At 38.3% G+C, this 17,661-nt stretch overlaps 1 protein-coding gene across 4 annotated transcripts in view; it reads left to right on the top strand.

Moving 5' to 3' along the window:
• The window catches only part of LOC129731407 (FAD synthase-like), a 172,294-nt gene that overhangs the window by 27,104 nt on the left and 127,529 nt on the right, over positions 1-17,661 (top strand). For 2 of the 4 annotated variants that reach the window (XM_055691388.1, XM_055691389.1), the window contains 2 exons: positions 10,746-10,884; positions 10,978-11,058. The exons of the other annotated variants lie outside the window; for them this stretch is intronic. In XM_055691388.1, the coding sequence (XP_055547363.1) occupies positions 10,792-10,884; positions 10,978-11,058 (174 nt within the window). In that variant the 5' untranslated portion in view covers positions 10,746-10,791. Of the gene's footprint in view, positions 1-10,745; positions 10,885-10,977; positions 11,059-17,661 lie in introns of those variants that run through there. 4 annotated transcript variants of the gene reach the window in all.

The following is a 17,661-nucleotide window of genomic DNA, read 5'->3' as shown; positions in this document are numbered from 1 at the left end:
AAAAATCGATAGAGACGAGTTCATTGATGAACGAAAACGGCTCCAAGACTACGTTTCGGTTTCAACAGAATTCAACAATATTCATCTAGGTGGAGCAATAGAGCTTTGAATTTTATTCATAGTTATAAATTGATCGATTCGGTACCAAACATAGAAATCGCTCTCAGATTTTTTTTAACGATGGGAATTAGTATTGCAGCTTGTGAAAAAAGTTTCTCAAATTGATCAAGAACTATTTGAGGTCAACGATGAGTAACTTGAGATTAACAAACCTTGCCATTTTATCAAACGAACGTGAAATCACTGATTCCCAGTGGTAGGCACCGCTGACTGAAAATTTAGCGACGCTAATCCCTAATTCGTTACCTGGAAGTGTTGGGTCCAGGATTCCCAAACGGGTCTGGGGAATCACTTTCAACTTCCAAATTCAACGCTTCTTCTCTACAGCAAATATCTTATAATACCAATATAGTTCACTCCCGAATTTCCCATATAATTTCGAGAAGACGCATAGGGAACACATCCTCTTGTGGTGAAAAAGGTAACTGAACTCATTGCACAGTGGTACAGTAACGCAATTTAGGCGGACATGAGCTTTTCGATGTGATTTTGTGGATTTAAAGCAATAGTTTCTCCTAAGAAGTTGTTTCTTATACTTAGTCCTTTATTTATGTGCAAATGAAAGTTAGGATGGTCCTATAATCAACGAAAAAAAAAACTAACTTTTTATTTGCAGAAATAATTGTATACATTCTTCGGCAAAGTTGTAAATCAACTAACTTTGAGCAACCTCGTTAATTTTTTTTGTAGCTATTAAAATCACCGATTTAGAGCTATTTGACGTAGCTAACTTAGGGTTCCAAAAAAAAAGAAGAGTTTTTATTTTTTCAATAAAACGTTCGAAAAACATTAAAAATAGCTCTTGAGGTCATCAGAAAATGCTCTGTTACTAAATTTGAACTGAAATAATAGAGCCAAAAAACTGTTTTTTCGGAACCCACTCTAAACCAGTCATGTGAAATTGCTCTATTTCGGTCAATCGGCTATTAATAGCTACAAAAGAGTTTTTTGTTGCTCAAAATTAGTTTATCTACAATGTGCCGAAGAATGTATACAGTTACTTCTGCAAATATAAAAGTTTTTTTTTATTTCGCCGATTTTAGGACCACTCTAACTTTCATTTGCACATAAATAAAGGACTAGCTATAAGAAACAACTTCTTAGAAGAAACTATGTTTCTAAAATCAAAAAATCGCATCGAAAACCTCATGTCCGCCTAAATTGGTTTACTGTACCACTGTGCATTGTTGTTGCATTTCTGTGAGAGTGTGCACTGAAAAAACTGCGCACGCTCCATCCAAGTGTTTCATCAATTGGATATGAAAATGGGTCTGCATTGTTATTTGTAGATTTTTGAAGTAGAATACTTCTCTCAGGAAGTTCGGCTACATAGGGATGTGAAATGAAAATCTAAAACCGAAAAAAGTGAAAAATATGTCCAATTTCAAATGCTAATAAATCGGTTAGTATTCAATGGATTTCCTTCGTTCTTGCAGCAATAGATTGGAAAATCTTCTAAGATTCTTCCCAAAATAAGATAATTGTAATTTTATTATTCACACTATTGTACTATTGAAAATAGTCAAGCCTTGTCAAAATGAAAAATTCGACCCCTGATTGGTCGTTATATGCTTGCTTCCCAAGCACGGTCGACAGAATCATATACCTGTTTCAGCCGGAGCCGCTCATAATAGTTCTGAACAGCGACGACAGCAGTCCTCCCTTAGCAGCAGCGGGAGCGAGCAGTGGGTACCATCGATAGCGGAAAGCGGCCACAACTGTGGCATGGCTGTGGATAGGCGTAGCAGTTCCAGCGGATCTCACCATCGATAGCAGCAGGGCCAGCAGATGCAGGCACAGTGGATATCAATGGCGGCCACAACTGTGGCATGGCTACGGATAGTGTTGCAGTTGCTCAGCAGTTAGGCCAGCGTATAGCGGCCACAACTGTGGCATGGCTATGCATAGCGTAGCATCAGACAGCGACAACAGCAGTCGTCCTTTCTCAGCAGCAGCACTAGCCCTGTGGTTGGTCACCACGTCTCAGGAGCAGCGCGGTTTTTCTCAGCGTGTGTCGCCAGACAGCCATTATTCCCCCCGTGTTGGGGCAGCATGATGATTGCCATCAGGAAATCCAGTTTCGGAAATCGAAATGCCTTTTTGAAGGCAAATAAACAAGTCATTGAAAGTTAATAATTTTTATCAACGCAAGCAAGCATTCTGTGTTGCATCCTAGCAATTTAAATTTGTCGCACCCGTCTAATTTACTGAATGTGATAAAGCTTCCACAGTGCATGTTGTCCGTGTATCTTAATTCCCCCAATGTTAAAGCAGCTCAAAGGTTGTAATTAGCAACCGATTTTGAACCGCAACATGCTTTTTTCAAGGCAAAAGAAAAATAATTGAAGGTTAATAATTTTCTGGCATCAACACAAGCAGACATTCTGTGCGGGATGCAATCAAATTCTGTTGTAGTTGTCTAATTTTTACTTTCACTTTATTTAGTAAACCCCCCACTGTAGGGGCAGCGCAAAGGCTGCGATCAGCATAACCGACATTGAATAATAAATTGCCCTGTTAGTACGCATTCACAAAAGCAGTTAGTTCGACTATGCAGAGCTAATATGAAGTCGATTCAATCAATCAGCATAAACAGAATTTCGTCGTCTCCCAGCTGCCAAGTTGCAACATGATGCAACACGCAACAGCGAGCAAACGAAATCGCTTGATGTTACAAACCGCAATAAGATACGGGTTAAAACCGTTGCGTGTGTGAGAGCACCATCGGTGTTTATTCGCTGGATACTCTATCTACTGTCTACTGAACGCAATAATCTGCTTACATGCGACACGGGGACGGGAACATTTTCTTCAACCAAGCTGCACAACACGACACAAAACAGGTTATTTTGTTGCTTCAATGAGAGTGCTATCGGTCCGGCTCGACAAGAAATCATTTTTGTGCATCCGTGCTACGAAACTGAGGAAAAACTTTAGAAACTGAAAAAAGAGGTGGAGCTTATCAAATGATCGCTCTGAGCCATGAGCTATATCATTCCACCACGTACGTAAAATAATTCATTCCTATTTTCATCCCTATATAAGAGCCTGTTTTAGTCGAAGCCCCTCATAATAGTCCTGAACAGCGACAACAGCAGTCTTCCCTTAGCAGCAGCGGGAGTAGAGCAATGGGTACCATCGATAGCGGATAGCGGCCACAACTGTGGCATGGCTGTGGATAAGCGTAGCAGTTTCTGCGGATCTCAGCATCGCATCGATAGCAGCTGGGTCAGCAAAAGCAGGTACAGCGGAAACCAATGGCAGCGTTTAGCGGCCACAACTGTGGCGTGGCTACGGATAGCGTTGCAGTTGCTCAGCAGTTGGGCCAGCGTATAGCGGCCACAACGGTGCCATGGCTATGCATAGCGTAGCTGTTACAGCGGGTATATCAGCATTGATAGTAGCAGGGTCAGCTGATGCAACGACACTCCCTTCACTAAAATGCTGTTTCAATGTGATAGCGGGAAGCATCAGCAGCAGGCTTGCATGAAGTGAATACATCAGCCAGCAACTTTCTCTAAGGCCTCTGCCATAGTAGACGCGAAAAGCGGTGTGAACCGATTCGCTCGGCCGTAGGTTAATGTACAGCTCTACTGATGGCTGTACATTAACCTACAGCCGAGCGAATCGGTTCGCGTCGCTTTTCGCGTCTATTATGGCAGAGGCCTAATGGGAAAGTTGTATAATTTTGTTCAGAAGAATATTATTGTCGGTAATATTACAGAGATGCGATTGCGTAAATCCAATTTTGAATTAAAAAATTGTTCTTTTGAGAACGAATAAAACACTTATTTGAAGAGTTAATAGCTTTTGGTACCAATAGCAGTATAGTGACAGCCTCAACGGTAGATGCAGATGCAGCCGGTACTTCCCTGAGGCCGATGTAAAGGTAAATGGGAGCAGCACGGCGAAACAGACGCGCGTCATTTTTTGTTGTTGATATTCCCCACATGAAACGACGCGCTTTCGTATGATAGCGGTGGTATTAGCGGTAGATGCATTTGCCAACAAGCCGTGTCTAGTTTTCAATGTGGAAACACCTTTCTCATTGTGTTGACCGTGCGCCTTAGTCCTCACTATCAAGGTAACACAGAGATGTAAGATAAACACTACATCCTATGATAAATTGAACAATTGTCCTTATGAGGACAACAAATGAATTAATGAAGATTTAATTTTGAATTAGAATACTTCTCTCAGGAAGTTCGGCTACATAGGGATGTAAAATGAAAATCTAAAACTGAAAAAAGTGAGAAAAATTTCAAATGCTAATAAATCGGTTAGTTTTCGATGGATTTCCTTCGTTTTTGCAGCAATCGATTAGAAAATCTTCTAAGATTCCTACCAAATGCATGAAATTGCAATTTTATCATTCGAACTATTGTACTATTGAAAACTCTTAAGCCTTGTAAAAACACAAAATTCCCCTGATTGGTCGTTATACCGCGCTTTCCCAAGCACGGTCGGCAGAGTTATGGACCTAGTAAATTGGGAATGCATCATTTGGCCTATATAAGAGCTTCATCAGATAATGAACAAACATTTCATCGGATATTAAATTGAACAACTGAAATTTGAAGAACACAAATGATTATTTGAAGAGTTAATATTTTCTCGTTTTGCGCTATAATTCAAAGTTAATTATCTTCCTCTACATGCATACTCTGATTATTATTACGTGTTTGCGTCGCTTAGTGTTTGGCTACGGTCATGCAGAACGCAAATAACGGCGCGATGCGATTCGGCAAGACGGAATCTGTTGAAATGTATAGCTCTACTTCGCCTTAAAAAGAGCTGTACATTTCACCACGGTAAGGCGAATCACATCGCGCCGGCATTCGCGTTCTGCATAACCGTAGCCTTTGTTCCGTTCCCGTTCAATGATGTCGTATTAAATGTGCATATTACAATTCGGCAGCACTTCAACGTCTCATTTGCACAAAATTTAAAAGTATTCAATGAACTTCATTCAAAATATCAGACAAAAAGAAATTACTATACTGCCAATTAACGGTCAACGTTTATTTACTAGAAAAAATGACTGACACGCAAGCAGCCGGGTTATCTTTCTTGTAAAAGTATTCTACTTCAACCTTGCGGTCGTGGCTTTGCATACAACCTTCTTGTGATTTTTTTCATCGAATTCAATCATTTTTCACTTTCGTTTCGAGTTGTCGCACACATCAATTTACATCCATGAGCCGCACTTCATCTACGTATGATTCCAACATCCCTTTCAAGTGAATTGCACTTGAATCTGCCCCACTGTTTCATCACATTGATTATCATGTGCGAAACACTTTCAGATGATTTGTTTTGTTTTTATATGTCAAATGATGTGCCGTTTGTGCTGAAAAGTAGGAAAATGGCGACAGATGTAAAGTCAGCGAGTGTCATACGGCTTAGAAGTTCGACGATTTTCCGGACTACATCTGTCAATTTTTGCAAGGCAAGTGATTTATGTCACGTAAAAAAATCGAATTCTAATCTTATTTCGTCCTTCCAGCACAAGGTCATAGAGATTCTGATGAAAACATCTTTACGCTAGAGGCAAGTATTTGTTTACTAAAACAACAATTATTTAAATTAAATTAATTCAATCCTTTGTTTGCTTTACAGGCTTCTTTAACAGAAAAAGATAGTTTATATTTTGTGATGAATTTTTATAGTAAGATTCCAATTTTATAAATAAAACAAAAGTTGAATTATATGCAATCATTTCCATGTAAAACTGTTTTCATTTTAATATCGAATGAAAATCATTCAAAGCTCGGTAAACATTCTTTTGAGATTCAAAATCCAAACACTTTATGTCATAACACGAGAATGAAAGTGTTTTCCTTTTGAAAATGAGGTGTTGCACGATAAATAATTCTAAAGTGTTTCGCATATGAATTCTATATGTTTTGGCCAGTAGGGCGAATTCAAGTGCAAAACACTTTATAATGTCGTGTCGATTTCTTTCAGTGTGACCGAATTTCTTACACACGAAACTGAAAATACTCAATTTTAAACTTAGTTGACTCAATTTCATACTTTCACAGAAAAAATGACAAATCATGTGAAAAAATTACTTATTGTAGATTGTGTACGTAATTCCGGACTAGAAAAGATAAAAGGAAAAACCTACGACGACGCGCCAACACCCGTAACGAAGAAATCTTCCAAAACTAATGTTTTGAAATAAATTACTAGAACTTTCTTAACCTCAATAATGAATTTTGAGTACTTTATGCGAACAATATACCTGCATGCTTTTTCCTGCGTGCTCGAAGATTACTGCATATACTTCCACAGCTCCTTAAGGGATTTTATTAGCGCTCCTGTAGAGCGAAGTAATGATTTTTTGTCGACTAGTTTGGAACGTTTGTAACAGCGAATAATCGTCAGTGTTACGTATGTCTTAAGTATGTGTGTATCTCGACCATATTTACTTTTTAAAAGTCGTGTGGAACTTTCACTTATAAATTCCTTGTTTCCACAATATTGAATATATGTACACTATGGCGGATGAATTTGACGGTAATGGTAATGGCGGAGGAATTTGACATTTCATGTAGGTTGTTAATTTTTCCTCGATCTTCCATACTCATAATTCGAAATCTACTCATTCGAGTTACCCTTTTTTAAATATTAATTATATTCACTTGACATGTAGAACAGATTAGATGTACCTGTTTTTTCATTAGTAGCGTCAATTGGTTTATCGCCACGATAATAAGAAAATCCACGAGACAGTTGTGATCAGCTGATTATAATTCAGGTCGCTACTTGGATAGAACCCCGATCGGGGAAGCGCGAAAAACAAATATCCAATCCGTTGCTGCAGTATCGCCAGAATAGCCATCCTTAACACAACATTTAAATATCACCCTTGATTTTTTTGCAGACATTAAGATTTTGTTTTCGGTTCGGTTTTGGGTTTGAGGTAGGGTGGTCGGTATTACCGACTTTTCGAAAAACCGGTATTTCGGTATTCATAAAAATAAAAACCGGTAAAACCGGTAGAAAACCGGTATTTTCATTTTTTTCGGATTTATGCAAACCAGGGGCGACTCGTGTTCTTTTAACCTACTTGTTCAACTACAAAAGTCTGAAAATCATAGTTTGGGGAAGTGATGACAATCATGTCCGCAAAAAACGCAAGTTATTCTCACTGTACTATTTAAAATAAAACTAAAAAATTTACATTAATTTTGATTTTGAATTTATTTTTTGCTCAGCGTCTCAGGTTGCATCTATGGACGTGTCACTGCATAACTATGGTTTTGCATTTATGAGTACATATGCTTTATTACGATCCAGGTTTTTTTTTGTTAGATTTAGACCATTGCACATAGGAGTACGTAGAACAAAAACTTGGCCAAAATTTTTTTAATGAGTTTTCAGATAGCAAATCTAGAGGAACATTTCAAAAGGTCTATCTGCTTTGATCGATTTTTTGATCGGTCACTTTCATTCAATCACCGCAACTTATTAAACATCTTTTTTGGCACGTTATTTGCATAAGTAGATAGCGGAGGGATTACTCTAGCATCTGAACAAAAAACACGCTTGGGAGAGTTACTTGAGCTAAACATTTCCAAAATGAAAATACGTTTCGGAAAAACGATGAAAGCAGATAGGACCTTTTGAAATGTTTATCATTTACATTTCTAATGTGTTTTAAAATGGTTTTATCTCTATTAAACTCTATATTTAGACATAAAAACTTATTATTAACAAGTTTTCGTCAAGTTAGATCACCATCACTCTGAAATTCGACACAAATATAGTAAGAGTACAAATATAGGAAGAGCTTGTTCTGGTGAATACTTTTTTGCCAATAATTGATTCTGCGTTTTTAAAGCGTTTTTTAAATCACTCGCTTCAAAAGGATATGAATATTTTGGAAACCACAGTGCTTCCAGTAGATCATTGAGTCATGTTAACTGCGTAACTCAACTCATCCAATGGTACATTTTCTCTTAGCATTTGCGTTTTGATGAATGTGAAGCTTCCGACCAACTTTACAATTTCATGACTAAGCTATACCAATTTTGTCATATTTCGAAACTGTCGATTTTATTTGAACTAAAGCGACTCCGTTGACGCTCAAGAATCACTTTAAAGTTATAATAACATGAGTAGAAGTTTATATTTTTCGTAGAACATTTTGTGACTTATTCATGGGCTCTAACTAATACCAAGGTTATGGGTCTCCTACGAAAGGCAGAAAATCAAAAGGCAGAATCACGAAAGGCAGAATCACGAAAAGCAGAATTACGAAAGGCAGAATATTTCATAAGGCAGAAAAACGAATGGCAGAATCACAAAGAGCACGAATGGCAGAATCAAAAAATGGTCTATTTTCTTTCTAACAACACACACTCGCGGCCTTTGGCCGACTCTATTGTCCAAGTGTATGCTGTCCTTACTCGCTACCGCTCGTTCGGACTTAACTAAGGGAAAGAAAACCTGTTTGAATAATCCTAGAAAACCAGTAGATCAGTTGTTTGTATGCGAGAGGCCGCCGCTTCCGACGGCGGGTCGGCGGCCGTCTCGGACCGCGGAAACCACGGCGGCTTTGTGCCGCCTCAGTTCCTTGCCCTCGATTATGCGTCTTCGCCGCATGAGTTGTTTTATGTTAATTATAACCAACAAACCGTTGAGACTAGTGTAAGTTATACCTAACATCGAAAAATTACTATCCGCGATGCCGTGAGAGTCTTTAGAACTTGAGCCAAACCAGTTTGCGCGTTTCGGATCTAATAATTAGGCTTGATTTGCACCTTCCATCAAAACTGGTCATTGCTTGTGACAAGTTATTATGTCTGGTTACCAAATAATATTAAATAATAAATTTAGAGTAGCAGCTTCGATACCGTGACCAGGATTCGCACCAATTTGCCATAACGCACTTGGCTATCGTGAGTCAGGTTTTGCTACCAGTGATTCTGCCTTTCGTGCCCTTCGAAATTCTGCCTTTTGAAATATTCTGCCTCGTGTGTACGGTCATAGAGTTCTGCCTTTCGTGCTTCTGCCTTTCGTGATTCTGCCTTCTGTGGCGAACCCCAAGGGGGTCTCCTACGCAAGGCAGAAAATCAAAAGGCAGAATCACGAAAGGCAGAATTACGAAAAGCAGAATTACGAAAGGCAGAATATTTCATAAGGCAGAATAACGAATGGCAGAATCTCAAAGAGCACGAATGGCAGAACCAAAAAATGGTCTATTTTCTTTTTGACAACACACACTCGCGGCCTTTGGCCGACTCTATTGTCCAAGTGTATGCTGTCCTTACTCGCTACCGCTCGTTCGGACTTAACTAAGGGAAAGAAAAGCTGTTCGAATAATCCTAGAAAACCAGTAGATCAGTTGTTTGTATGCGAGAGGCCGCCGCTTCCGACGGCGGGTCGGCGGCCGGCTCGGACCGCGGAAACCACGGCGGCTTTGTGCCGCCTCGGTTCCTTGTCCTCGATTATGCGTCTTCGTCGCATGAATTGTTTTATGTTAATTATAACCAACAATCCGCTGAGACTATAAGTTATATCTAACATCGAAAAATTACTCTCCGCGATGCCGTGAGTCTTAAGGACCTGAGCCAAACCAGTTGGCGCGTTTCGGATCTAATAATTAGGCTTGATTTGCACCTCCATCAAAACTGGTTATCAAATAATAAATGTAGAGTAACAGCTTTGCTACCGTGACCAGGATTCGCACTTCGCTATCGTGAGTCAGGTTCTGCTACCAGTGATTCTGCCTTTCGTGCCCTTCCAAATTCTGCCTTTTGAAATATTCTGCCTTTTGTGTACGGTCATAGAGTTCTGCCTTTCATGATTCTGCCTTTCGTGATTCTGCCTTCTGTGGCGAACCCGATATGTTCAATGTTGCTTTTGTGTAAATGTATTTATTATATACACCGTCATATGATTTTTAACGCCTACCTAAGTTGGTAGCATTCATTAGCCCTACAATGATTTATGTAAATTGTGACAAGTGTTTTTTTTTCAATTTTAAGAAAAATACCGAAAATACCGGTTTTTCGCCTCTCCAATACCGGTATTTCGGTATTGAAAAAAATATCGGTTTTACCGGTTTTTGTTTTACCGGTAAACCACCCTAGTTTGAGGTTACAAAAACAATAACACCAATAAAGTGTGAGACTGTGTTATAAAGAGATACGCAAAGAGAAAAGCAGTAAATATGGCAACCCTTTGCTAATATTCTATTCCAAACAATTCTGGCAACCACATTTAATTTCGCATGACTTTTCATACGCACTAGAAAGTGTAATGAAATTCCGAAACTTTGTAAGAATGTATAACTGAGTTTCAAAGCTTGTTTATACATTTTTTAAATTTTTCAATGCATCACTCATGATACGAGCATAACGAACACATTTTCCGTTCAAACCATAATTGCACGTGGTTCACAACAATTATACTGATTACAATACACATTCTGTACGAAAAGTAACACTCCTGAGTTTGTTTACGTGTGCAAACTTCGAGCCTCGATTTGACGTTTCACTTGGAGTTTTCGACCTCACTCTTTGCGTATCTGTTCATAACACCGTCTGTACCTCATACATAAGCGAACTTTATTCTCATTATAGAATTCACAATAATATGTACATTTTTTTCAGTGTACCCATTTGGGTAATATTATTGTCAAAAGTGATCCTTTTTCGGATGTCCTGTAGAACAAAATCAGAAGTGGCGCTTCTAGCGGTCGAAAAGGTGACTAGCGCTTCTGTCATTTTCAATGTGTCTTCATGTTTTCACGTAAGTGAACTATATTGGTATTATAAGATATTTGTCTACAGGAACAGCGGACTGCGGAACGGGTATCTTAGGGCTCATACTTCTTATTTACAGGATGAACAATGCACGGGTAGCGTTCGAGAATGCGTACTGATCGAGCGGACACGGATAGTCAAGTCACTGATTAATTCACAGGTAAGTTTTTAGCACCAGGTAACCACAAGCAACAATGCTCTACGAGAGGAAATCAGCTTGCTTTCGCGGGTAAGTACCGGTCTTTTCACGCAAATTAATAGTCAACCTTTTCACTTTGATCAGTACACTTTATTCTCCTATATTTTGGGGAATCCCACTTGTTTCGGGCTATAAAATAAACGCGATCGTTGTTCTTGGGCGGTTTATTACAAACTGAGGGGGATTTTTGGGCTGTCTTCGCCCTTTTATCGCGATTATTGGGCGGAAACAGTCGAAATAAAATTATGATTTACACCGTGAATCGAATAAGTAGAACCAAAGTTGCCATAATTTCAAGCGCATTGCAATTTACCAAAGTTCTTTGTGTGCCGAAAATTTAATCTAGACCTTGTGCTTGTTCTTCAAAATGCTCCTGTGGCTTGTACGATAACGGGAACTCCATTCTAGGTTCCAACTTTCGCAGTAAAGTATGTTCATCTTTCGAATCAATTTACGTACGCCATCAGCAATTCACAGTTTTTCTAAATATTTCTATTGTCGCTTCTCTACAAAATTTAGCGAATTAGCGATTAGCGTTTCAAAGGCCAAAATTTTAGCGACGCTAACAGTTTCGCTAACCAGCTCAAAAATTAGCGATATCGCTAAATCGCTAACTGAATTTTAGCGTCGCTAATTAGCAAATTAGCGGAATGGTGCCCACCACTGCTAAACGCTAAATCCATACTAGCGGAACTTTCGCTAATCGCTAACTTATTAATACATAGATTGTCATATAGATATGTTTATTGCTTATAAAAACAAACAAAAATAATTACTTTTGAGTGTTATTTACAAAAAGAGGTTTAAAATTCATAAAACAGTCATACTTGAGAATTTTGTGAATATGAGGAGTAACAAAAGTGATTCTGCTTGTATGTAATACAAATGTTTTTAAAATCTCAAACATTATTTGATTGGAAAAGAAGAACCGAAGTTGCGCATGGCAATATGCAGAATTTTTTGGCATTCCAAAAATTTAATCTAGATCACCTTGAGCTTGTTATCCAGAATGCTTCTGTAGCTTCTACGATAGCTCGAACCCTAGAGTAAAAAAAACTGACTTGCACTTGTGTCGTAAAAAAAGGAATTCTACACGCTTAAAATTATTGCCAGGTCTTGGTAATTCTTGCCGAGAACGGCACCACTGAGTGCTCGGTTGAAAAATTAATGACAGCTGTCGTATTTTTTCGCAAATCTCGACTCAACCTAACTGAAATTTTGGCACAAAATAATGCCGAGCTATCACTACGAGATTACGAATAATTGTGCCGAAATTTCAGTTAGGTGAACCGAGATTTACGAAAAAGCTGCTGCCATAAATTTTTTAAGCAAGCACTCAGTGGTGCCGTTCTCGGCAAAAATTACCGAGACCCGGCAATAAATTTTAAGTATGTAAACAATTATCACAATTAAATTTGTTCGTATGAAACATTTCTTCCAAAAGTAACTTTTGCAGTAAGGTATGTTCATCATTTGAAGCAATTTATGTACGCCATCAGCGACTCACAGTTCTTGAAAATAGTTTTTCTGTCGCTTCTCTACAAAGTTAGCGAATTAGCGATTAACGATTCGAAGGCCAAAATTTTGGCGACGCTAACAGCCCGCTATTCAGCTCAAAAATTAGAAAAATCTCTAACTGAATATTAGCGGAATGATGTCACCACTGCTGATTCCATTGATTTTGAATCTGTAATTTCTGATTTTGCCAATCAAAAAGCACGGATAGTAGGTATCTAAATTACCCCTATTTCAATTTTGCGGAAAACGAAATAAATAAGTAGAAAAATCTTAAATTTTTGTTACCGCACCAGGCCCATCAAACCATACCTACGCCCAGTGTTGCTGATTAGCATTGGCCAAAATTTGCAAAAGTATCGATACTTAAGTATCGATAATTTTTCTTTAGCGGCATCGATACCGGGTTGATATCTAGGGCGGAGCATCGATACCAGCTGTATCGATACTCTATTTGCTACTTGAAACAGGTCTATGAAAAGCTCATTTTTTCTTGATCTTTAATACGGGCAATCAGAGATGCCAGGTGTTTTTGAAAAATGTACGCAACTACTCCAAAAACCGACAAAATCTGTTGAAAGTCCGAAAAAACATTTGCCTGTGATTAGAAAAAAATGTGTTCGCGCAAACAAAAGTCTGCAAAAATTTGCACAGATGTTGAGAAAGTCTGCGCAAATATAAAGAGACTCTGACAAAAATCTGCAGAAACTATTGAAAAAAATGTAATTATCTGCGAATCAATAAAAATCTGCACACCGACTCTTAAAATCTGCGTTTTGAAGACAAATCAATAACAGCCTTAGAAATGCGCGGGTATATTCAATCCTGTTGGTGTCTTTTACAAAAAGTACGCAAATCAAATTTCTGCACTGTTTGTAGAAGACATTAACGCGATGTGTCGTATCTGCGCACTTCTACAAGGATTTTTCGTTAGACAATTTGTAGCAATCAACAATATTTCCCGATTTTATAGTTTCCTCCAGTATCGAAAAAATATCGGGGCGAAAGTATCGATCAAGCCTAATATCAAAGCTGCTTGCATCGATAAAAAATAACGATATTGAGGCCACGAGGTATCGATACCGCAAGTATCGATACGATATCGGCCAATGCTATTGCTGATTATCACTTCATTACACTCAAATACGTTGTCTGCAACCAGAAGTGCTCAGTTCAGTGGCAACAAAGCATGCACTCATAAATGAAACGAACGCGTTGATTGTCCCGTGCCATGGTGAGTGACTCACGTATGAGAAGTTTTTTTTCTCTTCGCATCATCTTCGCTTCGGACCCGCTCAGATCAATAGGGAAGACAGAGGTTTTTTTTCCGTGGTAATCTCATCACTTAGAATATTCAGATGGTTCGCATCATTCACTTCATTTGCATCGTTCGCACCGTTCGTACGATTTGCATCAGTCATATTCTTCGGGTTTTTTTGTTTTGGGTGAACCGAAGCGATTAGCTTTCTTCAGCCAACAGTGCTTTGTAGTTGTAGTTTTTAGGGACGTTGTGATACCATCGATACTAATACAGAATCGATCCTTCTACTTCCGATACTCGGATATTTGGTATCGATGTTTTACCAGCGATACTTCATCAATATCGATACACACCTCTCAGTATCGAAAAGACTCAAAACAACTCTGTAAAGAAGAACGAACGGAGCAGAAAACTTGCTGTTTCCTGTGCCATTTTGATGCATCGTATGCATGCATGCCATCTCATCGGCAATGCCAATTTAACAGAAATTTCTGTAGATTAACCTACGGGAACGATCCTTTTCTACGATCATGCAGATCCGAAGGTAAAATCTACAGAGCCATGCAAGCGGCTCTTTTCGAAAACAGGATCAATTATTAAGGAAAAGCGTAATCGACTTTCGACTCAGTTTCTGCAGAAGCTGGTGTTTCTAGATTCAGTAAATTTATAGACCATTTTACGAACTGACAGGTTTCACGTATTCTGCTGTTGATGATGGTGCTTTTACGTGCGTTATGTCAGCGGTTCCGAGCTTTCTGTCAAAATTTCATTCATAGATTGAGTTCAGAAACGTCTCGTAAAATGGTCTATATAAATGGTTTAATTGAAATAAACGTTTTATCTTAAGGAATAAATAATAAAAAAGAATTATGACTTATATTTTGAATAAACTGGTATCGCACAACGTTAGACTCACGGCATACGTTAGACTCGATACTATCAGAATATCAGTACTTGCTCTCGATACAGGTATCGATCTTAAGTATCGATGTTGAATGGTATCGCAACGTCCCTAGTAGTTTTTAAAAATAAAAAGAGTCTAGCAGTGATGAACTGCCGCGCGTTAAAAACAAAGATGAAGGATGTTCTTGAGGAAAAGGCTGCTGCCACAGGGTCAATGAAATATAGGTGCCTTTACGATGCTTTCAGTTTTGTTAAATTCAGTTTTAAATTTCAGAAACCTATAATCAGTTGACTTCAAGAAACATAAAAATAAAAACATACATTGAAAGAATGTCATTTTTTCCTTTTCAAACATCTCGAACAATACGTGCGAACATCTTAACTAATTCCTTAAACTATATTCCGCAAAATTTATTCTGTCAAGAATACATCCCTTCTCAGATGTATCGAACACCCCGAAAAAAATAACATCAAAAAAACCTTAAAAGTTGCTGTAACTGTACTTAGTTATACCATAATTTAGCTACGTTTTTCATTGTAAATACATCAATTTTACATTGAATATCATTTTCCAGAACAATAAAAAACATTGTTTCAGTCATTTTTACCATGAAAAGGGGTGTTATTATGTATCTTAACATCATTTTTTCAGGCATTTTCCCCATACATTCAGAAGTCACTGACAATGTTTTTCATGGTAAAAATATTGTCGATGGTAGATGCAACAACGAAAAACGTTGTGAAAACATAGTAATGATAAAAAACGTTTGCAAGCTTACAGTAAAAATACCATGTTTTTCATGGTTACAATACAAAACATTGTCCGTTTACTGTTCATGATAAACAGAGAATTCGCTTGCCCACCCTAGGCGGCGACGTTTGTTTGGGTCTTGTACGAATCTATTATATTCTAACCAACGGTGTTTTTTTTTCCTTTGTAACCGTCATTGGTCTTTCCCGACGCTTCGTTAGATTCGTTCGCTTCAGCTGTAAGTCGAACTGATGGTGAGTAACTTTTTCTCGGGTGGCTGAAGTGGTAACTCAGTGAGATACAATAGCAGGAGAAGAAGTAAAGGATAGAATACACCCAAACAGTTCATTAAGCACTGTTATTCGCACTTGATGATGCGATAGGCTGCAGCTCTAGTACCAAGTCACTAGTGAGCAGCGACGATGATGAATCATGAATGATTGTGATAATCAGCAACTTTGGCTACGCCACTGACCAAACCATAGCTACGCCACTGACTCCAGCACAGACTCCAGGCTGTGTATTGAGACGAAATACACGAAATGTGTTGGGTGAAATTCAAACAGAATTATATCAGTCTGTTCTCTATCTTTTTCTCTGTCAGAAATTGTTTACAGATTGTAAAACTAAGTTAGCAAACTTTAACAATAATCAATTAAAGTTACCAATCGAGGGACACTATTCCAATCACCCCGAACCTATTTTAAGCAGTTTCCATCTGTTTTGCAGACGTTTTTTTCAGCACCCGAACTGGCTCTTGAATGGCTGCAATATAGGTCGATTTGTTTCAAATGGTGATTTCTGTGTGATTACTTTGTGATTACCGGTATTTCTTATATTCGTAAGACAGCTAGACAATCAAAGTTTTCGTTTTCATCATTGAAACTGCCGATATTGATCAAAATCCAGGAGTTTAATTATACCTAGAATATACAAAATTATATCTACCAGAAAGCATCCAGGTGTCGTAATCGATTAGTCAGTGATATTTATGCAAAAATCTACCAATAATTCCATCGGTAGGAATTGGCAATTGATAATCCACCAAATGAAATTTGTGTTAAATTTTTACTCCATTTGGTAGATTTTTAGTAGTAATTGCGATTCCTAAGATAGGTACCGAATATTCGTTAATTCCTTATATTGAGCATTGCTCGTTGGTATTTATTAGCGTAGTTGAATGCACATTGTTTGTCCTAAAAATGGATATTTCCGCTCCAGAATCCACGACTAATGTGCATTCGGTGTCCAACAAATCTACTTTCAGGACTATGAAATTACTACATGCAGAGTTTATAGAGAAAAACTGTTTTATTGGCGCTGCGCTGCTGCACAATATTGGCTAATTGGACTTGTTGACTCTGTTGTTGACTGTTCATAACTATTGCCCCACTTTGTTGCTGAATCTGCCTTGGTTGCAGTGGTTGCTGGGGGATCTGCTCGTTTCCCTGGTTCTGGTTGGCATAAAAAACCTGCCGCTCAGCACCTTGGTTGCGTTGGTGGTGATAATAATTGTTTCTACCACGCCAGTTATTACCTGTTCGAAAATTTTGATACATAGTTATATTGGCCGGAATTCTGATAACGACCCCCATTGTTGGTATTTCTACACGAAATCTGTTACCTCTATTATTGTTGTATCCGCGGCCCCGACCACGGTAGTTGTTGTTCTCTTTCACGTGAAAAACGTGTGATTGGGACTCTACCCCAGATTCATTTTCTTGCAGTTTTTGCACTGCATAATTTAATTTCGCGAAATTTCCCGCTTCAAAATAATTTTTACGTCGGGGTTTTTGGTGCCGTTAATTAGCGTTTCTACTCCACGAGGTAGACATTTTATCTGCCGTATCATGCGGACCGGGCTAGTTAAGAGTTAACTGATGAATTACGATTGAACACGTGGTTTCAAAGTTTGGCTGCCCTATACGTTCCCATTACATTTGATTATAATCGAACTTAAGCAACAGTTATGTATTAAATTGTTAAAACAACGAAAGTCTATTATCTCAAAGTTTACACGACTTATTTGAACATAACTAGTGTCATACGAACGAGTCATCTCTCAAACTGACAAATAACAATCTTTATAACAATTTGATATGTGGCTCAAAAGTTATGGAAAGAAAAGAAATTC

This window comes from Wyeomyia smithii, chromosome 3, assembly GCF_029784165.1.
Source record: "Wyeomyia smithii strain HCP4-BCI-WySm-NY-G18 chromosome 3, ASM2978416v1, whole genome shotgun sequence".
In the NCBI taxonomy this organism is placed as follows: Eukaryota; Metazoa; Arthropoda; class Insecta; order Diptera; family Culicidae; genus Wyeomyia; species Wyeomyia smithii.
The sequence above is the reverse complement of the archived record's forward strand: the minus strand, read 5'-3'. Positions and strand labels throughout refer to the sequence as shown.